Source organism: Tachypleus tridentatus, chromosome 4 (genome assembly GCF_004210375.1).
Source record: "Tachypleus tridentatus isolate NWPU-2018 chromosome 4, ASM421037v1, whole genome shotgun sequence".
Classification (NCBI taxonomy): Eukaryota; Metazoa; Arthropoda; class Merostomata; order Xiphosura; family Limulidae; genus Tachypleus; species Tachypleus tridentatus.
Window position 1 is genome coordinate 20,240,684 of NC_134828.1, and position 13,683 is coordinate 20,254,366.

General features: G+C 32.0%; 2 protein-coding genes across 5 annotated transcripts in view; both read left to right on the forward strand.

The window, feature by feature from the left end:
• Positions 1 to 13,683, forward strand: part of LOC143248632 (serine/threonine-protein kinase ATR-like) — a 239,498-nt gene that overhangs the window by 33,073 nt on the left and 192,742 nt on the right. The window lies entirely within an intron of this gene.
• Positions 479 to 13,020, forward strand: LOC143249979 (serine/threonine-protein kinase ATR-like). Its single transcript, XM_076500614.1, has 5 exons — positions 479 to 490; positions 623 to 747; positions 3,746 to 3,845; positions 10,250 to 10,369; positions 12,788 to 13,020. Exons 1-5 carry the CDS (start codon positions 479 to 481, stop codon positions 12,851 to 12,853), a joined length of 423 nt encoding a protein of 140 aa, XP_076356729.1. The 3' UTR covers positions 12,854 to 13,020.

The following is a 13,683-nucleotide window of genomic DNA, read 5'->3' on the forward strand; positions in this document are numbered from 1 at the left end:
CATTCTTGTTTTTAAAAAAAAGTGTCTCATTATATATCGGGGAGCAACTACTCTAATGATAAGAACTTCAACATTTATATCTTTGATATTGTACATTTTTTAGGTACGAGAACACATTTCTGAGTTTAAAAACATAAATTGTTTAAAGCAGATTATACAATATAAATAATAAAGAATCATTTAATGATCATATACACAAACGTTTTAAAATAATTAGTATACTAATAATCAAAGTCTACATTAAAACAAAGATTAAAATTTTATTAATCTAACCTTGAACAGGCACTTATAGTTCTGTTTGTCTCTCTAGAAATAATTAAAAGTAATATAGAAATGAAATTTACTGAAATACCATGACCCAAACTTAAAGATATACCATTTTAATTATAACAACTGTTTCATTGGTTTTCATATAATATTTGTCTATTTTTACTTAATTCTTTATTTTAAAGGCTAAAATTTAGATGAATTATATTTTATGATTATAAATGTTTGTTAATTGTAGTTAACTTCCCTTTAAACAGTACCTAGTAGAAGAGATCTTGAATTAGAAATAATATTTTGTATTCATGAGTGTTTTTTTTTTTACTTCTTTGTTTTACACTTCTCACTTCATTATCAGGAACCTCTTCTTAATCTGTACCGGGTTCTCCTTACAATAGCCAAGAACCACATTCCTGAGCAGACCAAAAAGATTGATTACGAAATCGTAACTTGCTGGTTACAAAGTGCAAAACTTGCCAGAAAGTAGGTTTTATAACACTGCAAATAAATTCTTGTAATCACCTCATCTGTACTGTTCCTTTAACTTTTCAGTCAATTATTAATCTGATCTATTCTTTCATTAATATCATATAGTAACATACATTTCTCTGAAATGTGTATGGAGTATTTCAGAGGCATCAGACCTGGAGGTGTTGTAACATCCCCACTTTTACATATTTTACATGCATAGCAACTGTAAATTATTATATCAATTTTCTGGTGAGGACATGCCCTAAATCTTTACAGACTTAGCTGACTTTGACAGCAGGGGGAAACACTTTTAGCAGCTTCTTATACTTTAAATTCCTCGTTGTACATTTTGCGTGTCTAGTCAAGCACTCCACCTATTTCTCTCCTTCCTGCACCACTAATACTGAAGATATCACATTGATAAGTTCCTAAACCTGTCAGTGCATGCATGTAGAAGTTATTACTCATTTCTAATTCTTTGTAAGACATTATTGAGCTTTTATGTACATTCTCACAGAGAGAATATTATATAATGTGTTTATGGGGTATCATTTTCTTCTAACACTTTGTTCACATTAACAGAATCATTAATGTTTATTAAAATATTTTAATTTATAATCACAGTAAAGTTATATATTAGTCTCACAATTTATACAAGTAGCACACCTTGGTTGTAAACTTCCGATGAAAATTTAAACTAAATGCAGTTTAAAAAAAAACAAATTCGTAATCCAGTTTACTGAGTTAAGTTGGGGGAGTATTTCTCATCAAAATCTGACTTTTTGATTCTGTTGTTAGTGTCACATAGTAAAATGTTAAAGAAATAATTTATGATCCATGATGGTGAGAAAAACCTGCTACATAGAGTTTTTCTCTGCCCATACCAGCCGTTTTTACATATATATTTTAATTATGCATTGTCACTTTAGCCTAAAATTATGTCAAGTTAAAAGACATGTATTATTTATAACCCAGTTATAAGTTTGAAAGAAAACTTCATATTTAAAAGGATTCTATCTTCATAGGTAAGGTCCATAAGTTTTATACAGGAATGATCAAACAAAAGAGGACATTACAAACCAAATCATACTGTTTCAAAAATAATTTTGTTTACCATCTGGCATTGCTTTTATTTCTCTTTTTGTCAACAGTATGATAATGGAGATTTAAATGTGTGCCATTACTCAGAATATTGTAAGAACCATTGAACTTTGTCTAGAATAGATTATTTATGAAGTAGCTTAATTTTTAGGGATTAGCTTGATACCAGAGTAGCAAAATGTCCAAAATCGTGAGGGTACAGACCTCAAACTTTACAGAAATATGGAGGCCTACTGATGGATGTAATGAAACTAAAGCTTGTTTCAGTTGATCTGATAGATATTTGATTATGTTCTTCTATCTCACATTTTCTGTACATAAGTGAATAAATACAACATACATGTTTCAGGGGACTGTAAGTCTGGCATAAGAGGTGATGAGGATAACATTTTGTGTGTGTGGATTGATATGGTTCTTGTGCAGAACTGGGTTTGAATATGAAAATGATATTGTATTGATAATTTGACAATTACCCCACTAGCAGTTTTCTGAACTTTAAGGTGGAATTATTCTGTGGCATGGTGGGCTTTTATAATAGATTACTTTTACCAGTTACTGTGTATCTCTTATATTTCTGAATTCTAGTGTTTTTAGTCTTGATGTTTCTACAGCATATTGGAATCCACAGAAGATGCTGTATATGATCTCTCTGTTAGGTGATTTGATGCAAATTAATTACAGTTGTTTTGGCTTCTAAATGCTTTTCTGACTTAATATTGTGTACATATCCTGTATATGTGTTTTAGAGAAATCTCTGACATATAGTTTTCTTCTTAGAGTAATGCTAAAATAATAGGACTTGAACCCCATATAACAAAAGGTAATACAAATAAATGTATACATCTGGTTACTACTGATATCATACATAATCTACCTAGGATATCAATCAATCTAAACTTGTATACCCCTATTAAAAATATTCAAACACAGAGAATGAGTCAATGATTTTGTTGGAGTGCTGCAGCTCATGTTGCCACATAGTTGTGTTCTGTCTTACGATTGTACATCTTGACAATATTCTGACAGCACAGTCTCCATTACAGAAGGCTCTTTCATGCAACTGTCATGTAGAAATTACATCTGAAACTTGATAATTAGGTTTTTCAGCTCGTAATCTACAGATTACAGGATTGAACCTCATTACTGAACATGTTTGCCCTCTCAGCTGTGGGAACATTATATATTGTGACAGTCTGTCCCACTATTCAGTCTGACAAAGGTTAGTGGTGGATGGTATTGACTAATTGCTTTCTATATAATTCATCACTCAAAATTAGAGAAGGCTAGTGCAGATGGCTCTTGTGTAGCTTTGCATAAACATTCAACAACGAGTCTCAGGACACCATGCTTTCTATAATTGATTTAATTTATGGGGACATTAGTTTCTCAGTGCTTGTTTTGGAAGTTTGTTAGCACAGGAATCTGTAAGTGCTGTATCTAGGTTTGTTTTTTTTTATGATAATAAATGCTCTTTGTTTTAACTCGTGTATTTTTATAGCCACTTCAAGTTCTTGACATGCTTGAAGCTTTCATGTGTTCATCAACTAATCTTGTGCATATTAATAGCTTGTATTCAAGTTCACTGCTAAAGTCCAGAACTGGTACTAGATTTGAATCATTAGCATAAATATTATATTTGATAGTAATTCATCTGATAACTGTAGAATTAGTACCATACACTAAGTGAAGAATTTATTTAAGAATGAGTTGTAATTAAATTATATCATTAGATTTAACTGTTATTAAAAACTAAGAAGTATCTGTGTAATAATTAATTGCATAATTATATTAATTATGTAATAATTAATTGCACTATTATATTGCATACATTATGATTAGAACCCATTAACTGTACAATGAATCATGTCCATTAATTTTCAGAATAGTATTTTCAACCTGTGTTTTTTAGAAGTGGTCATCAACAGAGGGCTTATAGTTGTCTGCTAGAAGCTTCAGTATTAAACATACCTGAGACATTTGTGGAAAAGTCTAAGTGGCACTGGAATAAAGTAAATATAAATCTCAGTGGTAATATTTTTTGTAATTATTAAAGCAGATACTGTTCTTAGTTTGTAAAACTTTTGATGAAATTATTTAAAGTACCTCTTTTTAATATTTTTGAAATGCCAAAATTGTGAAATTGGAAGCTCCAGGATTTTGCTGTGATTTAAAATTTTTGAACTATTATGTTATAATGTAGTAAATTTGAAAATTATTAATTTATAAATGTCACTTTTTTTAAACTTTGAAACTGTTAAATTATGAACATTGTATGTTCTAAATGTATACATTTGGAAGTACAAGATTCTGGAACTTAAAAGCATTAAGAATTTAACCTTGGAAGTGAAAAATTTTTATATTTGAGGCAGTAAAAAATGTTTTCTCATCAAACACCATAACATTTGGTATTTCTAAACTGTAATATTTACTTTGAATCTGAGTTTTTGTGAAGATTATAATGATGAATTTGTAATTAACAAAAATGTTACAGCAGTCTATTTATTTTGGCACTTTACTGGCAAATTTTAGTGTTTAGTTATAACAGTTTTCTGTCAACTTGCATTTTTTGAACTAATAGTAAATAAATAAATTTTATTTATGCATATGATTGTTATCTCAAATTAGAACCACATCAGTGCAGTATTAGTATCTTATACCTCTTAAAAAAGAAACAATTAGTTCAAATGTGAGTTGCATTACATCAAAATAAAATTTCCAAAATATATTTATATCTTCTTACCTTACAGTTATTATTCAGCTGCTATGGTTTCTTTTCCTTTGTCCATCTAAGTATAGGTCTGATTTTTTTCTCCCTTGCTCCAGTGTTTTATTTCACCTTTAAATCTGTCTCATCACACTTTTCACCTACATCAATGTGATCTCTGTTTTAAAACTGTATATAAGCATTTTGTAACAGGTGCATGTAGTACAGTTGTTGAAGATATTTTATGCATTTTTCAGGTTATATATTTGACTTTCGTGAAGTAAAAAAAAAATTGTTTGGTATGTACGTTTACAGCTTGAATTCATGAATTAATGTATCCAGCATGGAAACAAATTAGGCCTCTCCTATCTCACCTCTGATATATAACATTGCTCCCAAATTGGGAAAGGAGTCGCTCTTAGTTGAGGCTGTCCATGACCTTATCTGTAGTAAGGTGGAAACATAGGTTTGATGTGGTGGTCTCCAGGGGACTGTGATGCTGAACTTTTAGGTGATCCTGGACATTCTGGAGAGAATTTAGATTTGCTTTTCTTGTGCCTTCCTTTCATCTGTTTGCTTCTAATGAGGCTAATTTTGATCACCTTTTACCAACTTCTTTTCTTTACTTAGTTCATTCAGTGTGTCATGTTTTTTGTCATTACTTGGTGGGTTTTCCTTGGGGGTGGAAAGGTCTGAAGGTGAGTACTTAGTCCTCCCTCCATTCCCTAATACTGAGGCTCATATAGAGATGTTTACTGCTCAGTTTGGTGAGTACTTAGTCCTCCCTCCATTCCCTGATACTGAGGCTCATATAAGAGATGTTTATTGCTCAGTTTTGTAAAGGGACAGCTATGTCTTGTCTGCCATGTTTGTCAGAACAGCATGTTTAACTCATTATCATGAGGTAGATACACGTTTAGACTCTCAGAGAATAGATCAGCTCCTGAAAATGTTAAGTTCCATAAAGAAGTTTATGCTTAATCTGAATATATCACAGTTTTGTAGGATTTGTTTGACCTTAACTAACACTGTAATATTTACTGTATGGACACTTTTTTTTCTCCTCATTTCAGTTGTCGACTTCAACACTTTCCTGAATTTCTGTGGCTGGTATTTCATTGAAACATATTAGAGGGCATTTGTCTACTTACTGACAACCTCCATGTGTTATATGAGTCCTTTTTCTCAAACTCTTGATTTTTGCAGGCATTCCAGACCCTTCATATTCAAGGGCTTATGTCACCCATCTGCATTCGTCTTAGTTGTTGGTTGCTTGACTTTCCTCAGCTCTTACAGGAGGTCTAGTTCCAATGTTGTCCTGACCCTAACAACAACCCCTTGTTTCATCATTACTTACAATATTTTATGCCCTTATCTACAGGGTTCCATGTTCAATTGATTGGAGTATTGCCAGCAGTGTAAATGACTACTGTATTCCTTTGTGTCCTGTGGGGACTCATCTACATTAATTTTTGTACATGTAGAAAACCTTTACCACAGATCCATGGGTACTACAGGCCCTTGCATCAGAATTGATCATTCATTTCTCATATCCACTACCATTTTTTCATCATCTTATAGTATTTCACTTCCTGCAAGTCCTCAAATGTTTTAACTTCATTCCATCCATGGTTATCAGAGAGAGTTGTTTCAGTTCTTACTAAGGTTTATTTCTGTATATTTGTTGTGCCCATATTGTCATCAGTCTTTTCATTTGAGTCAATTCCTAAATCTTCCACAGTTCACGGTGGAGTCATTCCTCATTCTATATTGGTGTTTTTTGTTGGGAATGTTGTTGACCATGTTTAATGTTGCTAATGCCTATCTACACATTTCCATGGTGAAGTCATCCTGCTACTATCTATGTTTTGTGCACAAGGGTTTGGTGCTGCAGGTCATCTCTCTGCCCTTTAAACTCACACTGGTTCCATATGTTTACAGTTTATAGTTCATGTTATTTTCTTTACCCTATCTCAAAATGGAATCAGTCAATATTAGCTATCTCGTAAGCACCAGAAAAAACAACCAAAAAAGCACCCATCTTTTCTTTCCAGAATGACTTCAAATTGTAACATAAACCTACATTCTTTTATCCCAAGAAGTTTTAAGCTCATAGCAGAATAAATCTACTTATAACTAAACCATTATCCCACCATTATAAGATGTTAATCACCTGGGAAACATGCAGCTCACGTTACATTAATAAATTAAATTTACTCGTGAGTTGCTTGCTCATGAAAAATATTATTATTACTTATTTTGCCTAAACTAAACTAAAAGGATACTTATTTTTACACTTTAGTTACTTTTATAAATATACATAAAAATAAAATGATTAACAATTTTCATTTTTTTCTTGCTATTGACTATTAAAGTTTACAAATCTTTTTTAATTAACCCCATACCCTGGGCCTGTGCACACACCATTACTTGGACATCTTGCTACTAGTAGCAGCATCACAGCACAGTCAGATACTATTTCTCTAAAGCAAAAAAGATAGAATTTATTATCAGAGCTAAAACTTCTCATTTTCTTTGGAACACTCAACTACCAGCCTTTGGTCTCTAGTAACCCACCCTTAGGCATTGACAATAGTTCTATTCAGTCATAACTGGACTGGATTGTGCTTATACACCTACCCACTGATTAATCTGTTACCCAGCTTCCTAGCAATGATTTCTTCAATCTCTTGTCGTATTCTGTTGATTGCACGAGATTGGCCTAATCAACCCTTATCTCATATACCATGTACCACTTTTCCCTTAGGGTTTATTTTATGTTGCTTCTGGCCTGTGGACATCACCAGTCAGAGTTATTTGCATTACACTTACAGAGGACACGTTTTCATTCTACCCATGTTTTCTGTACCCAGATAGGTCCTTCTTACCTTACCACTGGCAGCCAGGGAAAGGGATAAATACTTTTCACTGATTCATCTGACCTCTTTATTTTCACACATATAAATGATGGGTCCCCATTGTTTCTTATGTCTAATGAAGGCCTTGAGGTGTTAGGTTGCCTAAACTAAAGGTTTTAGTGGTGCTGGACAATGGCTTTTATTTATTGTGTCTCTTTAGTTTCCCAGGGCTTACCTCTGGTTACCTCAATGGGATGAGTGGTAGAATTGATCCATATTGATTTTTATGGGCTCTCTCTGAAGGCAAGGAAAATTCTACAAGTCTCAACTTATCAGATTTCACATGTTCATCGTGGCCCACATATAAATGAATTGCTCTTATGTCTGGAGGACATTCTGAGCTTGTGTGTGAACCTTCCCCAATACTTTTATCTCACATTATTTACATAATCTGGCATTATCTTTCTTTGAGGGTTTTTACTACCCCTACATCTATGTTAACCTCATCTGCTAGGTTATACTGAAAGGTGAGTATTTGCATCACTAATCTTCTCTCTTTTTACTAATTTCAAAATTCTACATTTTTTTTTGGTGAGTGTTGCCCAATCAAGTGTGCTTTTATCAAACCAAATTCACTCTAGCAACTACTGACACAGTATACTTTATCTAGGTTGTTACAGGTTCTGTGGAAATGTGGTGTCACATACAACCACACAGAGACAGACTGAGTGGTATTACTCTACTATGCTGGATTACCACTCAGAAAATATAATGAATAAAGCATAAGGGGTTCTTCCCCATCTCTGCATCAGTGGATTGAATAAATCAGGGTCAGTTTGCTTTTAGAAATTTAGGAAATTTGGTTCACTTACTTTGCTGATTCTAGAGCATTGTTTTTCAGGACTTCTCTAATGTGCACTACCCCTGCCCCCAGTTAGAAACCTTTCTACTCAGGATTTTGAGTGTTGTTTTTTTTTTTCCAGATTTTGGTAGGAGCAGCACCAGCTTAAACAGGAGCTTACTCGTAAGAGTAGTTCAGTTTCGACACTCAGCTATCCAGTTGGGTTTGGTGTGGTCTTTCTTCTTGATTAATGTTGGTTCAGTACATTGTTCATTGTCACTTCATAATTGTGGATGCAGAGTAGTCCCATTCTGTGTTTTGGTTCATCACAGTTTGTTCCATATCTTTCCAGTAATTCCAGGGACAAATGGAATTTATGCTGCCCACTTGGCTAGGGAGAGAGGATGAGTGTCTGTAATTTCAGGTTGGATAAGTTCTGTTTCCTCAGGTTAAATATTGCATGCAGTGTCATGTTATTCCAAATCTGTGGTTTTGCTTTTGGACTTCTTCAGTTTGAGGAAAGGGCTTGTCCACATTGGTGTTATTTATTTACTTCTTATGATTCCAGATGCATCACTCTGTAGCTATGGGTTTGGATCCATCCTGTCTCACACACACATATATATATTATGATCCAAATGCCTTATCCACCAACATGGGATTTAGGAACCATGATCCTGTGATTCCAACCCTGAACAGTGATACCTTGGATATGTGGTTGGGGCTTGGCCAGTGATTATAACATATCATTTCAAGTTCCACATCCACTGCACAGTTTAGTTTCTGAGTGTGTAACATGCCTGTTGTGGCTGTGGTGCAGTTCCTCACTATGTTGTTAGTATTATATATTTCTTTTAGTATGTCCACAGTCTATGCAGACATTCATGTCTGAGGGAGGGACTGTGGATTGGGTCTATCTCGAAAAATGTCAGTATTGTGCTTGGAGGTGTTTATGAACACTATCAATATAAGATAGAGGGCACATTGATGTAGGTATTAACTTCAACTTACTTTTACTTGTGAACAAATTCAACACTGTAGGTTTTAGATTACATGAAAGTTAACAATTTCCAAATGAGTGTTGCTCTCTTGAATTGTAAGATTTATAGTTTAAAGTGAGTTTGATTTGTTTTGAGTATTTAATGTTATGTGGTTTGGGTTAAAATAATGAACAGTAAGTTTTCTGTGAAAATCTTACATTTTAAAATATTATCATATATTTCTGATGTACTAGCTTTCTATATATTTTTTCCCCTACTGATTGAAAAGTTATATCTGACTTTTAAACTATAACACCTCAAATTGAATGATCATGTGTCACTTTTCTTAACCTAATATTAAATTGTACTTGTGATAATATAGTCTTAGATCACTGTATTAAATGATCCTGTTTCCATTCAACTGTGCCTAATGTTGAACTGTACTTGTGATAGTGTAAACTAAGATCTCTGTATAGAATAATCCTGTTATTCAACTAGGTCTTTTCTTGAACTGTACTTGGGATAATCTAGTCTTTGATCTATCTGTATAATATTTTGTTATTACTCATCTAGGCCTAATACTGTATTTTATTCGTGATAATGTAGATTTGTAACCACTGTACTGAATGACCCTGTTACATCTTACTGTGGTCTAGTATTAAAGAAAAATGGAGAATAAAAATTTATACCACAAAAATGATAAATAGCCTGAACACCCTTCCTCTGGTGATATTAAAATTTAATGAAACAGAAGGGTTGATAACACAGTGTTATCAAGTAAAGAATCTTCAAAATGGATGTTGTACAAGATATTTGTAGAAACATACATGTGAATCAGTAGTAAATCAATATTATTTTAAAATTATGTCAAAATTGATATGTATATAAAAATTGAGGTTTTAAATGTTTTTAAGTTTTCAGTAGATATTGATATCAGTTATATGATATGCAAACTTGTCATGTTTCTAAAATTTTAATAGCCAGCTAGTACTCTGGTACCTGTATGCTTATTTTGTGACTTGTTATACAGAATGAACAGGAACAAGCTATCAATATTCTTCAGAAAGGAATTCAGGAACATTTTCCAGATGTTTCTCAGTTCAAGAATAACCCATCTCAAAAACAGAAAGAGGCTGCTGCTTGTGCCAAGGTAATAATGGATGCTACTTATACAGAAGTTTTAACACTTATGTTACATTACTTAGATACTTTTTGCTGATGATAATGTAGAAAATATTAAACATGTAGAACAGAGGTATACAACATGTGGCCTGCAGGTCAGATTTGGTTCACCAACTCACTATACAGCTCATGACATGAAATTATAGTGCTTAAATTTGATAGTTTTGTGTTTTTATCTGATGAATTATTTTTCATCTGTTATTAAATTTAAGAGTTTCTATATCACAATTTAATAGAAATTTGATTAGTTTTATAGTTGGTAGAAAATACAAAGGACTCTTTTTTGCTTATTTTATAGAAAGAAATGTTATGGCCTGCCAACTCTCACACTTTCAATTGGCCCCAACCAAATAGAGTCAACATTTTATAGGCTGTAGGTTGGCCTGAATTTAAAATGTGATTGATTGTTTATCTATTTTAATATTGTGTGTTATTCTTTAATGTATAAGATACAAAGTTTAAGTGTCTTACATTCAGAAGTTTATTAAACTACTTCGTGTTTGTGTTATACTAATTACAATAGCATAGCTAATAATCCATATTTTAATAGTGTATAAGTTTTAAATTCTACAATATTTAAAATCATGTATTTCTTCTGTTCTGACACCTTTTCTTCTAGCATGTCATCTTTCATATTTTATCAACCACTATTCAGAAAAGTAAAAAATTCAAAGTAAATTTCTCTCTATAAACTCATCATGACTCAGACAAACCAGATTTTTTATAGCCTTCAATTCTGTTTGGTTACAGAGCTATCAAAGAGAAAATCAGACCCTTCCTGTCACATCATGCCTTTCATAATTCATCAGTTGTTCTCTATATTTAATGATATGTTACCTATGATCAATAGAAAGTCAAGGTTTTATGTATCAAATGGCATATTGTACAATGTTCTGAAATGTTGATGTCACCGAGTACAAACGCCGCTCTTACAAGAAAGTTAACAACCACGTTGAATGAATTTGTAACGACTTTTGTCACATAGCCGGAAAGCCAGGGAAAATTTTGAGAAATCTATATTGTTTGCATTATTTAATTAAATACAAATTATTAAATGCATTACTATTAGAGTCTAGCATAATTAGGATGAAGTCTCTTTAATAGTCAATAGCAAGAAAAATGAAAATGATTAAGCATTTTATTTTTCATGTTTATTTTATGTTTATTTATAAAAGTAACTAAAGTGTAAAAATAAGTATCCTTTTAGTGTAGTTTAGTTCAGACAAATTAAGTAATATTTTTTTCATGAGCAAGCAACTCACAAGTAATGTAATTCATTAATGTAATGTGAACTGCATGTTTCCCAGGTGATTAACATCTCATAATGGTGGGTTAGTGGTTTAGTTATAAGTAGGTTTATTCTGCTATGAGCTTAAAACTACTTGGGATAAAAGAATGTAGGTTTATGTTACAATTTAAGTCATTCTAGAAAGAAAAGATGGGTACTTTTTTTGTTGTTTTTTTCTGGTGCTTACAAGGTATCTAAAATTGACTGATTTTATTTTGAGATAGGGTAAAGAAAATAACATGAACTATAAACTTTTACTGAACAAAATTGTTTGAAATGTATTACTTAGGAGATTATAGGGACTACACAAAGGAAATTTGAGATTCTTGAGGTGACAAAAGTATTTTTTATTTTAATATGAAAATTACTTTGCCTGTGGACTATTCAAAGTAAATGCTCAATAAATTCGTGAAAAATCTCCATTGTATTTTTTTTTAATTCTTCACTAAAGATATGATTTTTGTATGTGAATGACTTGGAATGTTAACTGAAAGTATGCCAAATTTTGTGAGGACAGATACACTGTATTGAAAGTTAGAAGTATTAAATATAAAAAGAGTAGAAATGAGTGCAAAGAGGTCTTGTGGTCAGTCAAGTCAACCAAGCCCATGTTGAGAGAGTTAACAATGGTATTTCTTTTTTGGGTATTTTAACAAAAGCAAAAATACATAAGTGCTTCATTTTTAACTTTTCTAATGGTAAGTTATGATTTAAGAAAGCTGAAGTTTTCCATTCTCATTTCAAAATATCTAATATTTTTGTGAAATATATACTGCCTTTGTTACACTGTTAAATCCTCCAGAGTTTTAATAGTTTATTCAACTGTAAAATTTGAAGCTTCAGTCTGATCAAATAATGTAAAATATTATTCCATCACCCTAAACTATTGGTATCTTCTCCTTCCATCTGGGTTATTAGTGTAGATATAAAATCATAATGTAGATTGCGTGTTTTGAATAAATTCAAATCTGAATACTGTGGTAGTTCCATCTCTGTATAAATTTTGCTTAGGACCACATGAATAATATAGAGCATGTGAAATAATTTAAGATAACTAAGTTCATTTATTGTAATACCACTTTCTGTTATCTTTATTAGGCAACATTAATGCTTGCCAAATGTAGTGAAGAATCGGCTGTCTTGGAGAGTATGCCCTTATTCTAATGTACCGAGATGTGGTTGCCATTCAGCCTGAATGGGAAGAAGGTCACTTCCATTTAGCCAAGTATTATGACCGAGTTATGACTACATTAGAGAAATCAGAAAAGAAAAGGTGTGTGTGCCTAGGTTGTTTATTTCACAAAATATTTTATTGCTAAATTTCTTACACAGTATAAGTATATGTTTTTCACACTCAGAATTTTTCTTCATCAAACAAATTCATCATTATATCATATACATCTATGCTGAATGACTTTGCTTGACAATTTCAGGGTTATGTTGCATTTTACAAACACTGTTGAATTAACATCTTCTGATAAATTTTACTATTTTTCCTTTAAATCTAATTTGTCTTTATATTTTTTATGTTTAACATTTTCTATACAAGCACCCTTTTCTGCACTTTGCAACCCTTTACAGAATATCATGATAGTAGTATCAACATCTTCAAATAAAGATGGTCACAAATAAAGTTAATAAATCAAATGTTAAAACATGTAATATTATGTCAGTTTGAGTTCTTAATTTTATACAGTATGAAAATTGTGATGTCTACTCCTAAGTCTCCTCTCTAATTAATTTACTATCCCTTCCAGGAATAAGGAACTGATGTAAATTACTTATTATAATATTGTTACTACTCAGGCAAAGCATAATTTTGTAGTGATTAACCCCATCGAGGCAAATTTTCCTATGGATTGAGGCAGAGGGCATGTTATCATGTTTGTAGAGTTATATTCAAAATATTATTGAACTACTATTTTATAAATTCATGTCAGTAAATTTGGCATAAAACTATACATTATTTGATTTCTTAATTTGAAAATAAATAT